Below are 21,836 nucleotides of genomic sequence, written 5' to 3' on the forward strand. Positions count from 1 at the left end.
AAAATCTGAGGGATAAAGTGGGAGATGTAAAAGGAAGGGTATAAAGGAGACAGAATAGAGGGAATGAGGTTTCAGATGATTAGGTATTAGGGAATGGAGCTGAAGAGAAGTATGGGATTTCTGCACACCAATTATCTACCTGCAGTGCATGGGCTATGGAGATCTAGATATGTGATTGCACAGCCTTCACTATGGGGTAATACGGCATCCACATTTCTGAGAAGATACCATCTAAATGCATGTGATTAGGTTAGAGCTTCATCAAACACAATTTGCTGGCTAGCGTCTAAGCCTAGGTTTTCTATACAGCTTAAGTCAAACAGATAATCTTATACCAGGTTCAAAAACAGGGTATTCTTTCTCCCTCCACCACAGGGGCATGAACTTTTATCAGTGGGCAAGAAAAAAATCAAACAAGATCATTCACACTGCAGTTAAAATGAAGAATTTCTCCTGAAAGAGATGTATATCACCCTCTGATAGACTTTTAAGAACATGACAAACCCATCTGTCATGGACCAGTTATTCTAATCCAGCCAAAGGCAGGGGTCCATTTTCAGGGTTGGTTATGACTTTCTGATGTAAAAGAAATTAATTTCCAAAAGACATCTTACAGAAAGAAAATAATGAGGTCATTTTATGTTATAAGATTTACATGGGAAAAAAAAAATCAAGGCACTCCAGGGAATAGATGAAATAAAATAGGATAAAGAGAAGAAGAGAAGGTGAGAGAAAGGCATAACTGTAGAGTAAAGAGCAAGGAAGAGAAGAAAGAAAAAAGAAGGAAAGCAAGGAGAGAAAGTGAAAGAGAAAGAAAAAATAAAGGAAAGAGAAGCAGATAACTGCAAATGTTTGGATAGAGCAGATGTACATTTTTAGTTAAGCAGCCATATGTTCTGCTAGGTTTGAAATTTAAGTCCTGTGGGCTTCATCCCACACATTAGATTTAACCAAAAGCGCTTGGTTGAAAAAACCCAAGAGAAATGTAGATTCACCCATCTGTTTGCTCCAACATGGCTGCTTCCCTGTGTGCAGCTTTATGAGTTTGCTTTTTTGTTTGTTTGTTTGTTTTTTACTTTAGGAAAACTGATAACTGGATGAGAAGAACAGGTTACAGGATGCCTATCTAGATGTAAACACTCCAGCTGTTGTCTCTGTGCCATCTGAATGATGGATGAGGCATGGGGGAAATTTGGTCAATCTGTGAATACTATGGGAGATGATTTCCTTTGATCATTCTTCACAGTGCATATGGGCATCTGTAGGTACAATCTAAGACTTTATAACCTCTGCATGCGGAAAGGCTGGTGTATTCAAAAGGAGAACATTAAGTGCATCCTCTTCCTAACTGTCAGGAGTCCATATCCCTTGGTTTCTGCCTGATTTACTTGTATATTGCTTTCAGTGATGAGAAATGGATTACCTCCAATGACAGCCGAATCGCTCCTAACTGCATTGGTGAGGGGTTCCCGTTCATCTGTCTTCCCAAAAGGATCTGCAATATATCAAATAAAAAAATCATTATTCCTCATTTTGGATATCTGAAGTGTCTCCAAACTCTGGAAATGATTTGCATGTGCATTTGGTCCTGTTATTCTCTAATGTGTGTCTGGCTCAGCAAAGGGACAGGATAAACAAGTAAGCCTGAAACTATTGTCTATTTAGGTACACATCACGCTAATTAGTATAGTCCCTCTTCATGATACCATCACTCAATTTTAAGAAGGAAAAAGCGAAGATGGGGGTTTAAACAATTGTCCAATGCCTAACAAAAACAAACAGAAAACTGGGACACTGAAGGCTACATCTAAAACCCCTAAACTGTTGTGAGTTCCCATCTAGTGAGGTTTGAATCACCAAAGGCAGAATTTGTGTAATATTAATCAATGCCACAGAATCACAAAATTTCAGACTTGGGTGGGATATCAGAGACCATGCAGTCAAAATATTTGAAAATTAATCAACTCTAGAATTTATCTGACAAATGATCATTCCCACTTTTGCATAGACAACACTAGAAAAAAGGAAGTGACCCTATTATACTTCTAAGTTTTAAGAACACTTTTTGTTAACATCAAACATCTCTCACATCAATCCTTTCTCTTTACATTTGCATCTCTATAAGTTCATTCCATTGCTATAATGTTGCCTTATACTGCAAGGGAAAACAGATTACGACAGACCTCCCAATATATGAAAAAACAAAAAAAACCACAATTATCTTGTTTGCTTTAAATCTTCTCCAGGACAAATAGCTCCAGTTTATTCAACTATTTTCCATATGCCATGAATGTGAGGCTCTACACTCTTCTAGTTATACTTCTTCGGGGGAAAAAAAAAGCTGCAGTTTTCAGCTTACTAAAGAATTCCTAAAATGCAGTACATAGACTTAAACACAATAATCTAGGTCTAGACTAACTAGTACAGAGTAGAGCCAGATAATCACTTATCTAGTCTGGAAATAATATTTTTCTTAATGCTGCCCCTCAAGTTCACATTAACTATTTTAAATGTCATTATTTCACGTGAACTGCTACCTAATCATATCTTTCCAATCTTATAGTTATGAAAATGATTTTTAAAATCTGAGACATAAGATAATATTTATCCCACATTGAATTAAAAAATACATTCAGCCCAACATTTTACCTTATCAAAGTATTTTTGGATCCTAAGCATGTCAGTGTGTTAACTATCTTTCCTAGGTTCACATGATCTGCAAATTTAGTTATGTGGGTCATTTATGTTTTTATCTAAGCCATTAATAAAATGTGTCAGACAAAAACAGTACCGAGCAGAAGTGCATGAGGGGCTACAAAAGAGGCCTCTTTTTAAATGGATACAGCTATTCAATCAATTTTCTATCTACCTAACCATTTTACTGGTAAATTTATATTTTAATCTTGTTGACAGGAAATAGAAGAGAGTTTTTTTTAAATGCTTTGCTGAAATCTAAGTAAATTATAAAACATGTCTTTGGAATACATTTCTAATTTCTGTCAAAGAAACTAAGGTTAGCTTGACATGACATTCTTCTTTAAAATATATTTTATGGATGTCATTTTTCTTTATAACATAGTTATTTCCCACTTCACTCCCATCTACCCCCACTGTAACTTCCTTTCTAGAGACTGAAAAATAATTAGGCAAAATATCTGATGCAAAAATATTTTCTAATATTGTATAGTCTATTCTGTGCTAGTAGCAGCCACCTCTATGCTATGAGGGAGGAAACATGTTTGGTTGTTCATTCTTCAGAGTGTGCATTTTTTTTTCCACTAAAAAATGTTTAACCTCCATTTAATTGTTTTCATTATCATTACTGAATATATTGCCCTCTTGGTTCCCCATCTTTTGATTTGTATTAGTTCATATAATTCTTCCTGCCCTGTTCTGAATTTCTCATTGTTACACCATCACACATATCCCATTACATTTATTTAACTATTTGGAACCAGTTAGAAGTCATTTGGCAGGAGCTTTTAGAAGGTTGCAATGGAGATTCTGGTACATACCAGCATTTTGTTTATGTCTTTGACTTCAGCCTAGTAGGTAGATTGTTCGGTCAAAAGTTATGGGTAATTTGGTAAATTTTCTTACATAATTTCAAATGAAAATCCAGACTGCTTGAGTCACTTGCAGCTCAACCAAAAGTATGACAGTATGTCTGTCTTCCTACACTCCCCCAACACTGGCTTTTCCCATTTTTTAAAACTTAAGAGTTGTAACAGCTCCTTATTCTTTTATTGTCTCTCTAAATCCTACCCAGCTCCTTCACTGAGACTTTCCTGAAGATTCAGACGCTTAGCCATTTTTCCTTTCTTAGAATTCATAGGCCTTAAAGTCTAACAATTAATTATGAATGGTTTTATCACATTTCTTATATAATTACTCTCCATTATTATTTAACTTTGAGGTCAGGGATGTAATTTTACTCTTTTATTCTTTTAATTCCCAACAGGCTCTAACATATTGCCTTGCATACTACAGGTGCTCAAGGTTGATGGAATGCAGGGCAGTGCCTTATTGCCCCATTCACCATCTCTTCTTCAGATTCTCTTCCCTCTATATTCCAATGACATAAGTAATGGGGTGGGTGGCAGAAGATGGAAGGTGATGGAGTATAAAAGGGAAGAGTTTTAGCTATGCCCAAGTATGTTAACTATCTGATGAAGGGCTTGTGCTGCAAATAAGTGTCATTCATTCAATACTTGAACCACTTAACATTATTTATTACAGACATTTTTAAATAGCAAAGTACTTCAACTCATTTTGCTTGCCTGGGCCCTCCCTAGTTCTTTCAATAACTCCAATTCAGCTTTACAAACCCATTAAAAAATTGGCCCAAGATGCCTCTTAATCTTTATTATATCTTTCTCTCTGTTCACTGATAAGGAATCTAATGGAACAAATATGAAATAAAAAAAAATCTGAGATCTTAGAGATGGACAAGGAATAAAGAAATCCTCTGGAACTAGTCAACACTTACTCTCACTTTTCAGGAAGATAAGATATAACTAGCTTCATTTTATAAATGAATTTTATGAAGTTCAGAGAGGTTAAGTAATATGCCTAAGGGCACACAGTGACTTGTTGGTTGAAGGAGAGAAAAAGAATCAGAATTGAGATCCCTTGACATTCTTTTGCAATGTTTTTTCTATACCATAGCACTGCTCTAACCACCACCATCACCCCCACCCCCCAAAAAATAAATTCATTAACAAATGAATAGATAAATGAATGAATGGATTTATATAAATAAACGAAGAAGTCAATCTATCACTCAACTGCTTTAGCTTAAAAGGAATGTCTAGGAAGAAAATTAAATAACAATTGAGAGTTGTATCATAGTAGAAAGATCACTGGACATTTTTCTGTTTCTGGCTGCATAAGAAATTCATTTTAAGACTTGGTTATCAAGTGACACACAATAATATAACCTCAGAAAAATGAAAGGAGTTGGACTAGATTTATTTTGTTTTCTTCCAGCACTAATATTCTATGATTCCAACCTAAAAAGCCTGACTTGTCCAGATTTGTAAACCCAAGCTGGTTCTGCTTAACTTTCTCATAGGAAAAAAAAATGGAGCCAGAGTTCTTCCTTTTCTTCCAATAGTTCTCTCACATCCTTTGTTCATAGATGGTAGATAGACCTCTCTAGGAACATATTAATTATGCCCTACTCCAGGCTGATCATGTTGAGTGAACTAGGTGAAATCTGGAGAAGGGCAGAAGCATTGTCATACTGTCTTACTCTTAAAGGAGTTCCATTTTAATGAAAGACCTGGCTTCCTACTGACTAATAATGGATTCTGATTAACTTTTCCTTAGCCAAAAGGAATGTGACGTTCAGTCCCTGGTTGCTGGACTCAAAAAGTTTCCATCACCTGCTATGGAACAACTGGCAGAAGCCCCAGGCAGAGAAAATGGGGCAGATGTAGCCTTTAGGCAGAATTTGTATGCCAAATAAGCCACAAATTCATTGAAAACTAAGCACTTTCATTCATAAAATAGCTGGAAACTCATCATCAAAAGACAGGATCTAATTACCTAATCTCATCAATTTTGGTCAATGTCCATAATTCTGACATTTTTTCCCCCAATAGTTGAGACTGCAGAGGAGGGACAAAGGAAGCTATATTTTCATTGTGTTAAGAAGAAAAGACCTAGGGGTAATATTGATATCTTGTGTTCATATCACACTTCCTTTCTTTCCCCTCTTATAATTTATTTTATTTTTGTATAAACCCTTTCAGGTAAGAAAAGAACTACTACTTTCATTTAATATGGCAGGAAATTGAAGTATTAGATATGCTGGTGATTTGTCCAAGGTCATACAGTTACATATATAAACAAATAATTGTTTAGTGGTGAAAATGAAATTATAAATCTGGCCAGCTGACTCTTGAATCTGCAGTCTTTCTAACAGTCCATTGTGACACCCAGTAGCCTGCCAGTAACTGAAACTAGCTGTTAGATTTTATCCTTAATTCATTTAAAGGTAGTAATAGAATTTTCTTTGATATAACATTAATCTAAACAATAAATACAAGGTCAGCGGCTTCTATGATACTTAAGAGAGCTAAGAAAGATGTTATTAGATAGTGACCGTACCTTAATGAGGAGTTATGACAGCCAATCCCCACATGTTCTGTGTATTTGGAGTAAACAACTGCATTTCATGAAACCCCTTCCATTTTGATCACAACCAGGAACTGAAGACTAACTAGTCTCCAAGCATCCCTTCTCCTGAGCTCTCTAAGGATACAACTCTCAGTAGCTCTTAACCCAACTAGATGAATGCAAGTACTGTTGCAGACTTTACGCCCTGAATATAAGTTCACAGGGTAAGACCTAGAGATTGTATCTAAACAGTAAATAACAATTTTTAGTTTTATATAGATTCACACATACACACACATATACATATATACACAAATGCATGTTTATATATACATATATACACACATATATATACATATATGTGTACATATATGTGTGTGTATATATATATACACACATACATATATATATATATATATATATATATATATATATATATATACACACATAAAAGCATGTAGATGTAGGTAGGTAGGTAGATAGGTAAGCATATGCTTTAAATTTGGTTAAAATGATTTCTAAGGGATTGACCTTATGTCTCTCTCTCTCTCTCTCTCTCTCTCTCTCTCTCTCTAGCTGTATCAAGTCTTTGTTATTTTGACTTTAGCTTGAAATAAGTAGGACATTCTCTCTCATTTGCAAGAAAGAAATTTTGTTACTCAAACTATGTAAAAAGGGACAGTATAGTATACTACAAGAGAACTGGTTTCATAACCAGGAAGACTTCATTTTAAGTCCTGCTTCTGACATTTTCTAGTAATATGACCCTTGGCAAATGACTTAACTATCAATATTCTATCAATATTCTAAGCAACTTGCTTAGACTTTTACTTCCAGAGAAGGTAGGATTCTTTTTTTAGCATAAGTTATGCCTATATCAATGAAATCACAGGTCCCATCCCTAATACTATGTAGATTATATATATGTCACTTAGAGATTTTACTCCAATATCCCAATCAATCAACAAACATTTGTTATGTGGCAGGTACTGTGCTCTGTACTAATACTCCAATGGATATACGACCTCCACTAAAAGAATTTGTTTGTGATTTTATGTAGTTATCCCCTTCAAAGATATAGATATACAGATGACAACCCACCTATTCCTCTCCATCCTATGCAATTCTTGTCCATATTCTACTATAAGTTCACTTTAAAAGCTATTGACACCTTAACCAAGTTCTCTTTACATTATACTAATGAAGCATACATTCTTCCAATAACAAAATGACATTAACACTAATCAGCCTCATTTTCCTCATATTTGCAATAGTAATAATAATACCTGTAATGCCTCCTTCTCAGGGTTAATAGCTCTATTTCATTAAAATGTAAATTCTTAGGGGTTTGAAACAGTCAGCATATATATTATTGTTACTTAACACAGTGATTGGAATATAGTTAGTCCTTAATAAGTGATTCAATCATTAATTCCTTTTTATGAATTTATATAAAAGAGTATAAAGAAAAAATGTGGCCGAAATAACAAAGTAGTTATTGCTATTTTTAATGGTACTTAAGTCAGATCAATACAACACACATATGTATATGCATATATGTGTGTATGAGAAAATAAAGAAAAATGGAGGCAATATATGTATATATGTACAAAATGCATATCATCCATATTATATCTGTGTGTATATCTGTGTGTTTATAGTGAATATGTATAGATGTATGTATATGTGTGTATATATATGTTTTTTTCCCAAAAAAGAAATATCTAGGAAACAAGGGACTAAACGGTTCCTGGAGGAGGACAGAAGAAACGTGACAGCTGGATTCCTATTGGAAGCTTCGGAATTTAGAATTGTTTTTATCCTACTTCAAAAAATGGCATTCTAATAAGAACTTACCTCTATTTTCATCTAAGGACCGTGTCTTCCAGAAAGAAAACAGTTAAATTACAAGATATATAAATAATGCTGGGAATCATTTATATGGTAAGGAGAGACTCCATTACAAATTCATGTTATCAAATTTCAACTGGACCCTCACTGCAGCAAGACAGTCTTTTTATTCCTTCCAAATTTATTCTTAATTTCACTTCCCACAAAAACTATTTCAAACCATTTATTCTCTCAAGCTTCTTCCACTTCTCTCAACTGAGGATCTTGCCTTTTACTTTACTAAGAAATGTAAGGCTTTTCAACATGAACTTCCTCTTCTTCATGTCTCTCCATCTCAAAATGCTTGGCATCATCTTCTACTTTATCCTTCCCACAATCACTTGGACGTTGATAAAGGCCATTTCCTGATTTTTTTTTTGAAATTCAATGCTCACTTAAAGTCTATATGTGTATGTATATGAGTCTTCTGCTTAGAGATTATATATACATATATATGTGTGTATATGTATATATGCGTGTGTTGTGTGTGTGTGTGTGTGTGTGTGTGTGTATGATTTTTAAACCAATGGGAACTGAGTGGGTTTTGAAGAGAGTATATAGAAATAGAGAAGAAAGTCTAAGACAGAACTTTGGCATATAATTAAAGTTATTGATTCCATACGGATTATGACCAAGCAATAGATACTGATAGTACGAGCAGTTTCAGTTGACTGTTGAGGTTGGAAGCTTTATTGAAAAGGGTTAAGGAAGTAGAGAATGATCAGTGGAGGTAGTGAATGGAGGAATATATGTGTGTTTATATACATATAGACTCACATGTATATATGTGTACACAGCCCTAGTTTCTCCCCTGAGCTTCAGCTCCACAACACCAATGGCCTATTAGACATTTCTAACTAGATAAGAACTTTTTCATGTGTGTGTGTGTGTGTGGTGTGTGTGTGTGTACGCAAATATACATATATGTACACATATACATATACATACATACATCACTTACTACATTTCAGGTACTCTGCTAAGCACTTTACAATTATTATCTCATTTGATCTTCACAACAACCCTGAGGTATAAATGATTTTATCTATCTCCATTTAACTGATGAGGAAAATGAGGCAAGTAGAAGTTAAATGATTTGCCTAGAGTCTACTAATAGCTGTTAGTAGTCTGAGGACACATTAGAATTCAGGTCTTTCTGACTCCAGGCCAAGTGATCTATCCTCTGTACCACCTAGTTGCTCCTAGATGGCCCAGAGATATCTCAAAACTCAATATCTAAAACTGAACTCATTACCTTTACTACCAACACCTTCTTCTTCAAATCTTCCCTATCTATATTGAAGTCACTACCATTTTTCATAGCTCCTAGATTCAGAACCTCAGTATTATGTAAGATTCCTCATTGACCCTCACTACTTCAGAGTCCATAACTTCCTTTAAGACACAGCTCATCACCCATTTTCTGTATGAGGCCTTTCCTTATTCCTTCAATCATTGGTGCCTTCCTTCAGAAACTACCTTGTTTTTAATTACCTTGGATTTATTCACTTTATAATTATGCTGTAGTTGTATATGCCCTTGTTGTCTCCCAAAACAAAATGAAAACCCCTTGTGAGAAGGGGTTTTGCACTTATATAGCTAGTACCTACTACAGTCACTGGCAGATAAGGCATTTAATAAATGTTGGTTGGTTGACTGACAATAGTCACATGGAACTAACAAATAAGAAAACATGCTTAATACTATCTACTACACATTAATATAATATGGCTGGCATGATATAGACAACAGGCATATACTATTAAGAGGCAATTATTTTCTTTTTTCATCTTAACTGTATTTTAATTTTTTTTCAATTACACATAAATATAGTTTTCAATGTTCATTTCTGGAAAATTTTGACTTCCAAATTTTTCTCTCTTCCTCTCTTCCCTCCCGCCTCCCCAAGACAGTAATCTGATATGGGTCATACATGTACAATCATGCTAAACATACTTCAACATTAGTCATGTTTTGAAAGAAGAATCAGAAGAAAACAGGCAATCCAAGAGAAAGCAAAAACAAACAAAAAATTGAAAATAGTATGTTTTGATTGGATTTCAGGTTTCATGGTGTTTTTCCCCCTAGATGTGATTTGCCACTTCCATCATGGATATTTTGGAACTGTCTTGGATCACTGTATTGCTGAGAAGAGTTGTCTACCATAATTAAACATCTCACAATGTTGCTGTTGCTATATACAATGTTCTCCTGGTTCTGCTCACTTCACTCAGCATCAGTTCATGTAAGTCTTTCCAGGTTTTTGTGAAATCCATCTGCTAATCATTTCTTATTGAACAACAATATTCCACAACATTCATATACCAGAAGTTGTTCAACCATTCTCCCATTGATTGGCATCCTCTTAATTTCCAATATTCTGCCACCACAGAAAGAGCTGCTATAAATAGTTTTGTGCACATGGGTCCTTTTTCATTTTTGATGATCTATTTTGGAGACAGACCTAGTAGTAGTATTGCTGGATCAAAGGGTATGCACAGTTTTACAGCCCTTTGGGCGTAGTTCCAAATTACTTTCCAGAATGGTTGGATTACTTCACAATGTGGTACCTCATATTTGTTTTAATTTACATTTCTCCAATCAATAGTGATTTAGAGTATTTTTATACGAGTATAAGTGGTTTTAATTTCTTCATCTGAAAACTGCCTGTTTACATCCTTTGGCCATTTATTAATTGGAGAATAGATATTATTTTTTATAAATTTGGCTAAATTTTCTATCTATTTTAGAAATGAGGACTTTATCAGAAACATAACCCATAAAAATATTTCCCTGCTTTCTGTTTTCCTTGTAATCTTGGTTGCATTGGCTTTGTTTGTGAAAACTCCTTTAATTTAATCAAAATTATTCATTTTGCATTTCATAATTTTCTCCATTACTTGTTTGATCATAAATCCTTTCATTCTCCATATATCTGACAGGAAAACTATTCCTTGCTCTATTAATTTGCTTATGGTATCATATCTTTTGTCTAAATCATGTATGTATTCTGCCCATATCTTGGTATATGGTATAACATGTTAGTATGTGTTAGTTTCTGCCATGCTATTTTCCAGTTTTCCCGGTAGTTTTTGTCAAATACTGAGTTCTTATCCCAGAAGAGGAAGTCTTTCGGCTTATCAAACAGTAGATTACTATAGTCATTTATTACTGTGTCTTATGTGCCTAACATATTCCATTGAACCACCACTCTGTTTCTTAGCCAGTACCAAACAGTTTTGATGATTTCCACTTCATAATACAACTTAAGATCTGGTACAGCTATTCTACCTTCCTTTGCATTTTTTTTTCATTAATTCCCTTAACATACTTGACTTTTTTTTTCTTTCCAGATGAATTCTGTTATTTTTTTTCCTAGCTCTATAAATAAGTTTTGGTAGTTTGATTGGTTGGGCACTGGATAAGTAAATTAATTTAGGTAGAATTGTCATTTTCATTTTATTGGCTCAGCATAACCATGAGCAATTGATTTACATTTTTTTTCTTTTTTAATTGATTTATTTTTACTTTTCAACATTCATTTATATAAGCTTTTAAGTTTTAAATTTTCTCCCTCTCCCACTCATCTCCCTCCCCAATATGGCATGTAATTTGATATAGGTTCTACTTATACATTATTATTAAGCATATTTTCCCATTAGTCAAGAATTAGAACCAATAGGAAGAACCACAAGAAAGAAGAAAGAAAACAAAACAGAAGGGAAAAAAAGAGCAAGTAGTACACTTTGATTTGCATTCAGACTCCATAGTTCTTTCTCTGGATGTGGATAGCATTTTCCATCATGAGACTTTTGGAGATGTCTTATACCCTTGCATTGCTGAGAAGAGCTTAGTCTGTCAAAGTTAGTCATTGCACAACATGACTGTTATTGTGCATGATGTTCTCCTGGTTGTGCTCACTTCACTCAGCATCAGTTCATAAAAGTCTTTCCAGGCTTTTTTTTCCCCTGAAGTCCCCTTGCTTTTCTTATCATTTCTTATAGAACAACAGTATTCCATTACCTTCATATACCATAACTTGTTCAGCCATTCCCCAATTGATGGGCATCCCCTCAATTTCCAAATCTTTGCCACCACAAAAAGAGCTGCTACAAATATTTTTGTACACGTGGGTCCTTTTCCCAATATTATGATCTTTTTGGGATATAGCCCTAGAAGTGGCACCTGGGTCAAAGGGTATGCACATTTTATAGCCCTTTGGGCACAGTTACAAATTGCTCTCCAAAATGCTTGGTTCAGTTCACAACTACATCAACAATGCATTAATGTTCAAATTTTCTCACATCTTCTCCAACATTTATCATTTTCCTTTTTTTTTTTCATGTCAGTCCACCTGATAGGTGTGATGTAGTACCTGAGAGCCATTCTGATTTGCATTTCCCTAATCAATACTGATTTAGAGCATTTTAATATGACTATATGTAACTGTAATTTCTTCATCTGAAAACTGTCTATTCATATCCTTTGACCATTTGTCAACTGGGGAATGACTTGTATTCTTATAAGTTTGACTTAGTTCTCTATGTATTTTAGAAATGAGGTCTTATCAAGGACATTGGTTGTAAAAATTGTTTCCTAGTTTTCTGCTTCCATCCTAATCTTGGTTGCATTTGCTTTGTTTGTACTTTTCAATTTAATGTAATCAAAATTATCCATTTTGCATTTTATAATGTTCTCTATCTCGTATTTGGTCATAAATTATTTTGTTCTTCATAAATCTGACAGGTAAACTATTCCTCACTCTCCCAGTTTGCTTACCTTATCAGCCTTTATATCTAAACTGTGTACCTATTTTGACTTTCTTTTGGTATTGAGTGTAACATTTTGGTGTATGCCTAGTTTCCTCCATACTCTTTTCCAGTTTTCCCAGGAGTTTTTGTCAAATAGTGAGTTCTTATCCCAGAAGCTGGGATCTTTGGGTTTATCAAACAGTAGATTACTACATTCATTAACTACCGTGTCTTGTGTACCAAACCTATTCCACTAATCCACCACTCTATTTCTTAGCCAATATCAAGTAGTTTTGATGACTGCTGCTTTATAATACAATTTAATATCTGGTATGGCTAGGCCACCTTCCCTAGGTTGTAAGTTTCTTAGAGTTGTGAACTTCCATTTTTTTTCTTTCAGAACATTTTCTTTTTCCCTAGCTCTATAAAAAGATTTTTTGATACTTTAATTGGTATGGCACTGAATAAGTAAATTATTTTAGGTGGAATTGTCATTTATATTAGTTTGCCTACCCATGACCAACTGATATTTTTCAAATCATTTAGATATTACTTTATTTGTGTAAAAAAGTATTTTGTAATTGTGTTTATATAGTTCCTGGGTTTGTCTTGGCAGGTAGATGCCCAAACATTTTATGTTGTCTACAATTATTTTCAATGGAATTTCTCATTCTATCTTTTGTTGCTGGGCTTTTTTGATATTATAGAAATGCCAGTGATTTAGGTTTATTTATTTTATATCCTGCAACTTTTCTAGAGTTGTTAATTGTTTCAAGAAGTTTTCTAGTTAATTCTCTAGGATTCTCTAAGTATACCATCATATCATCTGTAAACAGTAATAGTTTTGTTTCCTCATTGACTAGTCTCTTCCCTTCAATTTCTTTTTCTTCCCTTACTGCTAACATTAATATTTCACATACAATTTTGAATGGTAGTGGTGATAATGGCCATCCCTGTTTTGTCCCTGATCTTATTGGGAGTCCTACTATCTTATCCCCATTATACACAATATTTGCTGATTGCATTAGAGGGATACTGCTTTTCTTTTTGAAGAAAACAACAACATTTATATCTATGCTCTCTAGTGTAGGAATGGGTACTGTATTTTTTCAAAAGCTTTTTCTACATCTATTAAGATAATCATATGATTTCTGTTTGTTTTGTTACTGATATGGTCAATTACACTAAGAGTTTTCCAAATATTGAACCAGCCCTGCATTCCTGATATAAATATGACCTGGTCATAGTGTATTATCCTGGTGCAAAATTACTGTAATCTCTTTGCTAATATTTTATTTTAAAATTTTGAATCAAAATTCATTAGGTAAATTGATCTATAATTATCTTTTTTTTGGCTCTTCCTGGTTTAGATATCAGAACCACCTTTGTGTCATAAAATAAATTTGGTTGGACTCCTTCTTTGCCTATGTTTCCAGTTTATATAATATTTGAATTAATTGTTCTTTAAATGTTTGATAGAATTCACGTGTAAATGCAACTGACACTAGAGTTTTGTTTATTTGTTTTTTTTTCCATAGGGAGTTCATTGATGGCTTGTTCAATTTCTTTTTTATTTTCTGAAATGGAGTTAAGTATTTTATTTCAACATATCAACCTGAGCAGTTTATATTTTTTAAGTAATCATTGATTTCACTTAGATTATCAGATTTATTTACATAAAGTTGGGCAAAATATTTCTTACTGATTGCTTTAATTTCCTCTTCATTGATGGTGAATTCACCCTTTTCATTTTTGATACTGATAATTTGGTTTTCTTCTTCCTTTTTTTAAACATTGAATTAATTGGGGCAGCTAGATGGTGCAATGGATAAAGCACCGCCCTCAAGTCAGGATGTCCTGAGTTCAAATCCAGTCTCAGACCAAACACTTGACACTTACTAGCTGTGTGACCCTGGGCAAGTCACTGAACCCTGACTGCCTAAAAAAAATGAATTAATCAAAGATTTTTCTATTTTATTGTTTTATTTTTTTGTTTGTTTTACAAAACAAACTCTTAGTTTCATTTATTAGTTCAATAGTTTTCTTGGTTTCAATTTTATTTTTCTCTCTTTTGATTTTCAGAATATCTAATTTGGTATTTAATTGGAGATTTTTAATTTGTTCATTTTCCAGCTATTTCAGTAGCATATGCAATTCATTAATCGCCTATTTCTCTATTTTCTTCATGTAAGCATTCAGAGATATAAAATTTCTTCTAAGAATTAGTTTTGCTGCGTCCCGTAAGTTTTGGCATATTGTCTTACTGCTGTCATTCTCTTTGATGAAGTTATTGATTATTTCTATGCTTTGTTGTTTGAACCACTCTTTCTTTAGCATTAGATTATTTAGTTTCCAATTAATTTTATCCTATCTTTCCACAGCTCTTTATTACATGTAATTTTTATTGCATCATGATCTGAAAAGTATGCATTTAATATTTCTGTTATTCTGCTTCGGGTTGTGAGGTTTTTATACCTTAGTAAATGGTTAGGGTTTTTTTGTAGGTTCCATATAAAAGTTAGTAAAATGTATACTCCTTTTTATTCCCATTCAGTTTTCTCCACACGTGTATTGTATCTAACTTTTCTAAAATTCTATTCACCTCCTTCACTTCTTTTTGCTTATTTTGTAGTTAGAGTTATCTAGCTCTGAAAGGGGGAGTTTGAGGTGCCCCATTAGTATAGTTTTGCTATCTATTTCTTCCTATAACTCACTTAATTTCCACTGTAAGAATTCAGATACTATACCACTTTGTGCATACATGTTTAGTACTGATATTGCTTCATTGCTTATGGTACCTTTTAGCAAGATGTTCTTTTCTCCCTTATCTCTTTTACTTAGATACATTTTTGGTGGATTTACAAGTGAATTCTATCGAATATTTAAAGAACAACTAATTCCAATACTATATAAACTGGAAACATAGGCAAAGAACTCCTACCAAATTCTTTTATGATACAAACATGGTGCTGATACTGAAACCAGGAGGAGCCAAAACAGAAAAAAAGACAATTATAGACCAATTTTCCTGATGAATGTTGATGCAAAATTTTAAAACAAATATTAGCAAAGAGATAAAAGCAATTTATCACTAGGATTTGTCAAGGATGATCAATCAAGGATGATATATTCTGCTCCAACCTTTTACCTTTACTCTGTGTGTATCTCTCTGCTTCAAATATATTTCTTGTAAATAATATATTGCAGGATTATAGTTTTCAAATCCAGTCTGCTAACTTCTTCCATTTTATGGAAGAGTTCATCCCATTCCCATTCACAATTATGATTACTAATTGTATATTCTCTTCCATTTTATTTTCCCCCCATTTATACTTTTCTCTCTCCTTTCACCCTGTCCCTCCTCACCAGAGTTTTACTTCTGACCACTTCCTCCCTCAATCTGCCCTCCCTTCTATCACATTCATTTCTTTTTTCTTTCACCTTTCTCCTCCAACTTCCTTATATGAGGTAAGCTAAATTTCTATACCCAACTGAGTGTGTATGTTATTCCCTCTTCGAGCCAAATCTGAGTAGAGTAAGGTTCAAATAATGCTCACTCCCTCCTTTCATTCCCTTTACTGTAGTAGGTCTTTTGTACCTCTTGTAATTTACCCTACAAGACATTATGATGCAATTTACCTTATAAGACAGAACTGTCCCTTTCCTCTTCTCCCCATAGAATCCTTTTTTCCCCCTTTAAGTTTTTTTTAATATCATCACATCAAAATCAACTGATACCCATCCCCTCTGTTTAGGCATATTCTTTGGAACTGCCCTAATATAGATACAGTTCTCAAGAGTTACAATTATTATCTTGCTGTGTAGGGAAAACAGTTTAAATCTTACTGAATAAATATTTGTTTGTTTTCCCTTTCCTGTTTACCTTTTTATGCTTCTCTTATATCTCGTATCTAAAGATCAAATTTTCTGTTCATATCTAGTCTTTTCATCAGGAAAATTTGAAAGCTCCCTATTTCATTGAATATCCTCCTTTTCCCTTGAAGGATTATACTTAATTTTTGCTGGGTAGTTGATTCTTGGTTGTAATCCAAGCCCCTTTACCTTCCAGAATATCATAGTCCATGCCCTCAGATCTGTTAATGTAGAACCTGCTAAATTCTGTGTTATTCTGATTTTGACTCCACAATATTGGAATTGTTTCATTCTGGCTGCCAGCAGTATCTTCTCCTTGACCTGATAATTTTGGAATTTGTCTACAATATCCCTTGGTGTTTTCATTTTGGGATCTCCCTCCAGAGGTGAGGTGATTGGTGGATTCTTTCAATGTCTACTTAACCCTCTAGTTCAAAGATATCAGGGCAGTTTTCCTTAACAATTTCTTGGAAAAATGCTGTCCAGGCTTTTTTTTTTTTTAATCATGTTCTTCAGGTGATCCAATAATTCTTAAATTATCTCTCCTGCATCTATTTTTAATGTCAGTTGTTTTTCCAATGATGTATCTTACAGTTTCTTTTTGTTTTCATTCTTTTGATTTTGTTTGACTGATTCTTGATGTCTAATAGAGTAATTAACGTCCACATGCCCAATTCTATTTTCTAAGGAATTATTTTCTTTAGTTAGCTTTTGCATTTCACTTTCCATTTGGCCAATTCTACTTTTTAAGTTGTTTTCTTCAGTGGATGTTTCCCCCAATTTGGCCAATTCTATTTTTTAAAGAGTTGTTTTCTTCAGTCATTTTTCTGCTTCCATTCTCAAGCTGTTGACTCTTTTTTTTTCATAATTCTCCATAACTTACATTTCTTTTCCCAGATTTTCTTCTACCTCTCTTATTTGATTTTTAAGATTCTTTTTGAGCTATTTCAAGAGGACTTTTTGGGTTTGAGATTAATTTATATTTCCCCTTTGAGGCTTGACCTGTGGGCATTTTGTTATTGTTGTACTCTTCTGAGTTTGTTTTTTGATCTTCGTTATCACCATTGTAGCTTCCTATGATCAGGGCTCTTTTCTACTTCTTACTCATTTTTCCACCTATTGTGTGACTTTTAAAGTTAAGCTTAGCTCCTGGGGCACAGGTGGCATGATTCCATGCTTTTTATGCTGGGGCCCAGGGTCATGGTAACTGCCTTTCCAGGCTGGGGCCTCAGATGCTTGGGGCTTGCCCACTGTACTAGGGGAGGCCTGGTCTATTTGAGCCTGTTGTACCATAGTTCCAGGTCTCACAGTCTGCCTTCTATGTTGGGGTTGGCAGTCTTACTGATGGCCTTCTAAGCCAAGGCTGAGGAGCCTCAGTTCCTGATCTGTGATTCAGCTAAGATTCTCCCACTGGCTTGTCTAGGCACTGCACTGGGCAGTACTCCCCTTTTACCCAAGTGTGCCAGACCTTTATTTTCCTGAAATCATTCTATTATCTTAAGCTGGAAAATTATTTCACTCCATCTTTTTGTGGCTTCTGTTTATCCAGAATCCATTTACATGCTTGATTTAATGTTGTTTCTGAGTGAAACTTAGGAGAGCTCAGGCAACTTCCTGGCTTCTTTCTGGCACCTTGGCTCCTCCCCATTATTTTCTTAATTCCCTCTAGAATAAGATTTGGACAGATATATAGATACAGATATAGATATACACACATATCTATACATACATATACATATATACACATACATACATACATGCATATATATGTGTGTGTGTGTGTGTGTGTGTGTGTGTGTGTGCGTATGTGTGTATTTCAGTTTGTATGTTGTCAATGCATACCACATTAAGTTTTAACTAAGAATGATAGTGACCAAAGCACAGCCTGGTACAGTTGATAGTGACCTGGCCTTGTGGTTAAGAAGACTTGAGATCGAAGTCTTACCTATGACACATAATATCTGTTTATCCAAAGGCAAGTTCCTTGACCTATCCATGCTTCAAGCAATTTTCCTGAATGCAAAGTTAAAGACTGATTGTCTTTATGCAACCTTAGAGGGAATTTCTATAATGGGAATTCCCTATGCTTAAAATATAAAAGGGTCTAGATCTCCCCTTCCTCATTTCCAAGGGGAAAAAAAATAATAGTGACTAGGAATATTTATTTTAAATGAACAAAAGAGTATAAAATGAGATTTGGTTGTCTCCATATTTTATCTGCCTAGCAATGACAATGTGAGAATTTTTATATGAATAATATACACATTTATTGTGAATCATACCAATCATCATCATCATGGTCATTGCCATCATAAATAGCCAGCATTTATATGTTGCTGTTTTCTGTGTGCCAAAACTCTGTGGAGAATTTTACTAATATTATATCATTTGATCCACAACATAACCCTGTGAAGTAGATGGTATCACTATTCCCATTTTATATTTGTGAAAACTGAAGTACACACCTAGTAAGTGTATGATGTAAGATTTGAACTAAGGTTCCCTGACATCAGGCCCATTTTCTATCTACCACACCATCTAACTCTCTTCACACTAAAAAAAAATGTGAAATGTTATGTTATTATTAGTTTCCTTCCCTATTAAAAAAGAGGGTGATGGTGAAGGGAAAGTTCATCTAGAAGAACTCTAAGGTGTCTTCCAGATCAAATATGGCATGGTTCCATGACTAATACCATCACTTAAGTATGCTCTTTCTTCTAAGAACTTGAGGTTCTTTACATATTGGTAACATATTTCTTCCTCTTTGGTCCTGAATATGGGGTTATAATACCAATGATTTAGAACTTAAAAGCATTTCCAGGTCATCTAGTCCACCTCCATTTTAGAGATAAGGAAACTGAGGCCAGGGAGGTGGGCCAAATTGAACAAACAGCACAGGCTTTAAACATCTGAGCCAAGATTTGAATACAGGTGCTATCACTACTAATAGAGCATTCTTTCCACTGTATCACATTAATCAAAAGGCCAGTCAGAGCCAGAAAGTAAATATTGCCATTTCCACTATTCCTGCATTCCAGCATCTATCAATTTGTGGAAAGAAATTACCTAATACCCAACCTGAAAGTCTGAGAACTGGGATAATGAATCTTTATTCTCTAGTTTTTCTGCTCTTCCAGAACTTAACTCTACTAATTTTAACATTAATTTCAAGGGCATAATCTATTCTTGTGGAGTGCTATGAAGACTGTAAACTCCATGAAAACAATTGTCATGCCATATCTATATTATGTATTTCTTCGGGCACCTAAGAAAATATTCTGCATTCTGTAGGCACCTAATAATGTTTGCTGAATTGAGTTGATTAATAGAGATGGATGACATACCCAGAAATCATAAAATTAATCCCTTTGCCCTTTCATTGGGTTCTACCTAACCCATAACAGATAGCAATTTAGTTTATTTTTCTACCCACAGAAAGAGATTCCCTAATGTCCTTGGCCAATCTGTTCCAAGATTTCACAAGAAAGCAGAATGTTTTGAAATACCTGGTGTCAGGCAAGGCTAAATTCCCCCAAAAAATGTTAACAAAGAAACAGACAAAGGTCCTTCAGTAAATATGGAAACAAAGAAACAAAGGGGAAATTTGTGTTCATTAAAAAAATTGCATATAATTTTGTATCTGTATCATTTCCCTTTGGATTCCCATCCCCATCCCCCAAAAACACATTCAGGGGAAATAGATACTTATCTTTTTGAAATAGTAGCCATAGCACACTACTATCAAAGGAGAATGAATGCTAAGTTAAGGACCCAGGTTTCCTTCCGAATTGAAAGGGAAAGTTTAGTTCTATAAGGTAAATTTATACTGTTCATGACCAGGAAATATGTGCTTCTGAGAACAGAAAGTATCAGTCTTAAAAAAATATAGTTGACTCTCCAAAATTCAAAGAAATTATTTTTCTATTTAGAAAAGAAAAAATGCACAGTGACGCGCATTTTTGTTTGCATGCTTTTTGTTTGTTTGTTTGTTTCAATTCAATTAAGTAAATATGCATTCTATATCTAATATGTGAAAGGCCCTGGGGAGAAAAATACAAAAAAAAATTATACTTATGCCTCCTTTTAGGGAGTTTACATTCTATTGGGGGTTATAACCTGTAAGTAAATAAGCAGGGTTTTAGGAAAACTGAGGAACAAAGAAGTATGAAAACTAGAGAGGATCAGGGAAAGTTTCATGGAATAATTGGCATCTGAGTTAAGTGTTTAAAGAAAGCAAGAATTCTGAAAGAAATAAGAAGATACAACATTCTTAGCATGGGAACAGGCTTATAGAAATATGTATATAGAATGGTGATTCATCATTGAGCTTGGGGGATGGTTAGTACATTGGGATGTAGAAATAATAAAAGGGAGTACCATAAAATTAATCTGGGAAGGCAAAGGACTCTATGGAGGGTCCTACATACTAGAGTAACGAGTATGCCTTTGTAGATAATGGGAGTGGGGAATGGGAAATGAATGCTTTTGAGCAAGTGAGGGAGGGATCTGATTAGACTTTTGATTTGTAAAGATTATTTTGGTAAGTGTGTGGAGGATGAATTGAAGAATGGTGATGTCAGAAGTAAGGAACTAAATGAGAGCTATTATAGTAGTCTGAGGGAGAGATAATGGAAATAATGGAGAGTGAAAAAAAAATCATTCCTGTACATACATAGAAATGCTTTCCTCCATCTGTCTGTTTCCCTTCTCTCATGTTGTAGCTAACCCTGCCAAATCTGCTCCATTTTGTAAACTTTAAGACTTATCAACTTCACATTTTTAGTTATCGCAGTTCTCTCAGAAAAAAAGGTGAAATTTTTAAAAATGTATCTGGGGAGCTATTTATTTTGTTTGAACTATTCCATTTGTGAAGAAACAGCATGCTTTAGTGAATAGAAAGAACTAGGATGCTACTGTGTGGATGAATAGATGCATGAAATGTGCAGATGGAAACTGACAAGATTTGGCAATTGATTGGATATGGGGAGGACAGGGAAGAGGGAAGAGGTCAGGATGACTCTCACAATATCTCTGTGACACAGGTAGGGCATGTATGACTATTCCAATTTCACAAATCAGGGAATGAGGCCTAGGAAGATGAAATGACTTGCACAGGGTCACAAAGGATTTTAATGACAGAGCTATGATTATAATTCAGGGCTTCTTTGCTCTGTATCTCAAACATCTAGCATAGTGTCA

At 34.3% G+C, this 21,836-nt stretch overlaps 1 protein-coding gene across 3 annotated transcripts in view; it reads right to left on the bottom strand.

Moving 5' to 3' along the window:
• The window catches only part of CNTNAP5 (contactin associated protein family member 5), a 915,392-nt gene that overhangs the window by 12,188 nt on the left and 881,368 nt on the right, over positions 1–21,836 (bottom strand). For all 3 annotated transcript variants that reach the window (XM_020963128.2, XM_020963129.1, XM_078146792.1), the window contains one exon: positions 1,424–1,495. In XM_020963128.2, coding sequence (XP_020818787.1) covers positions 1,424–1,495 — 72 coding nt within the window. The remainder of the gene's footprint in view (positions 1–1,423; positions 1,496–21,836) is intronic.

This window comes from Phascolarctos cinereus, unplaced genomic scaffold, assembly GCF_003287225.1.
Source record: "Phascolarctos cinereus isolate Bilbo 61053 unplaced genomic scaffold, phaCin_HiC Scaffold_726;HRSCAF=1367, whole genome shotgun sequence".
NCBI classification, from domain to species: Eukaryota; Metazoa; Chordata; class Mammalia; order Diprotodontia; family Phascolarctidae; genus Phascolarctos; species Phascolarctos cinereus.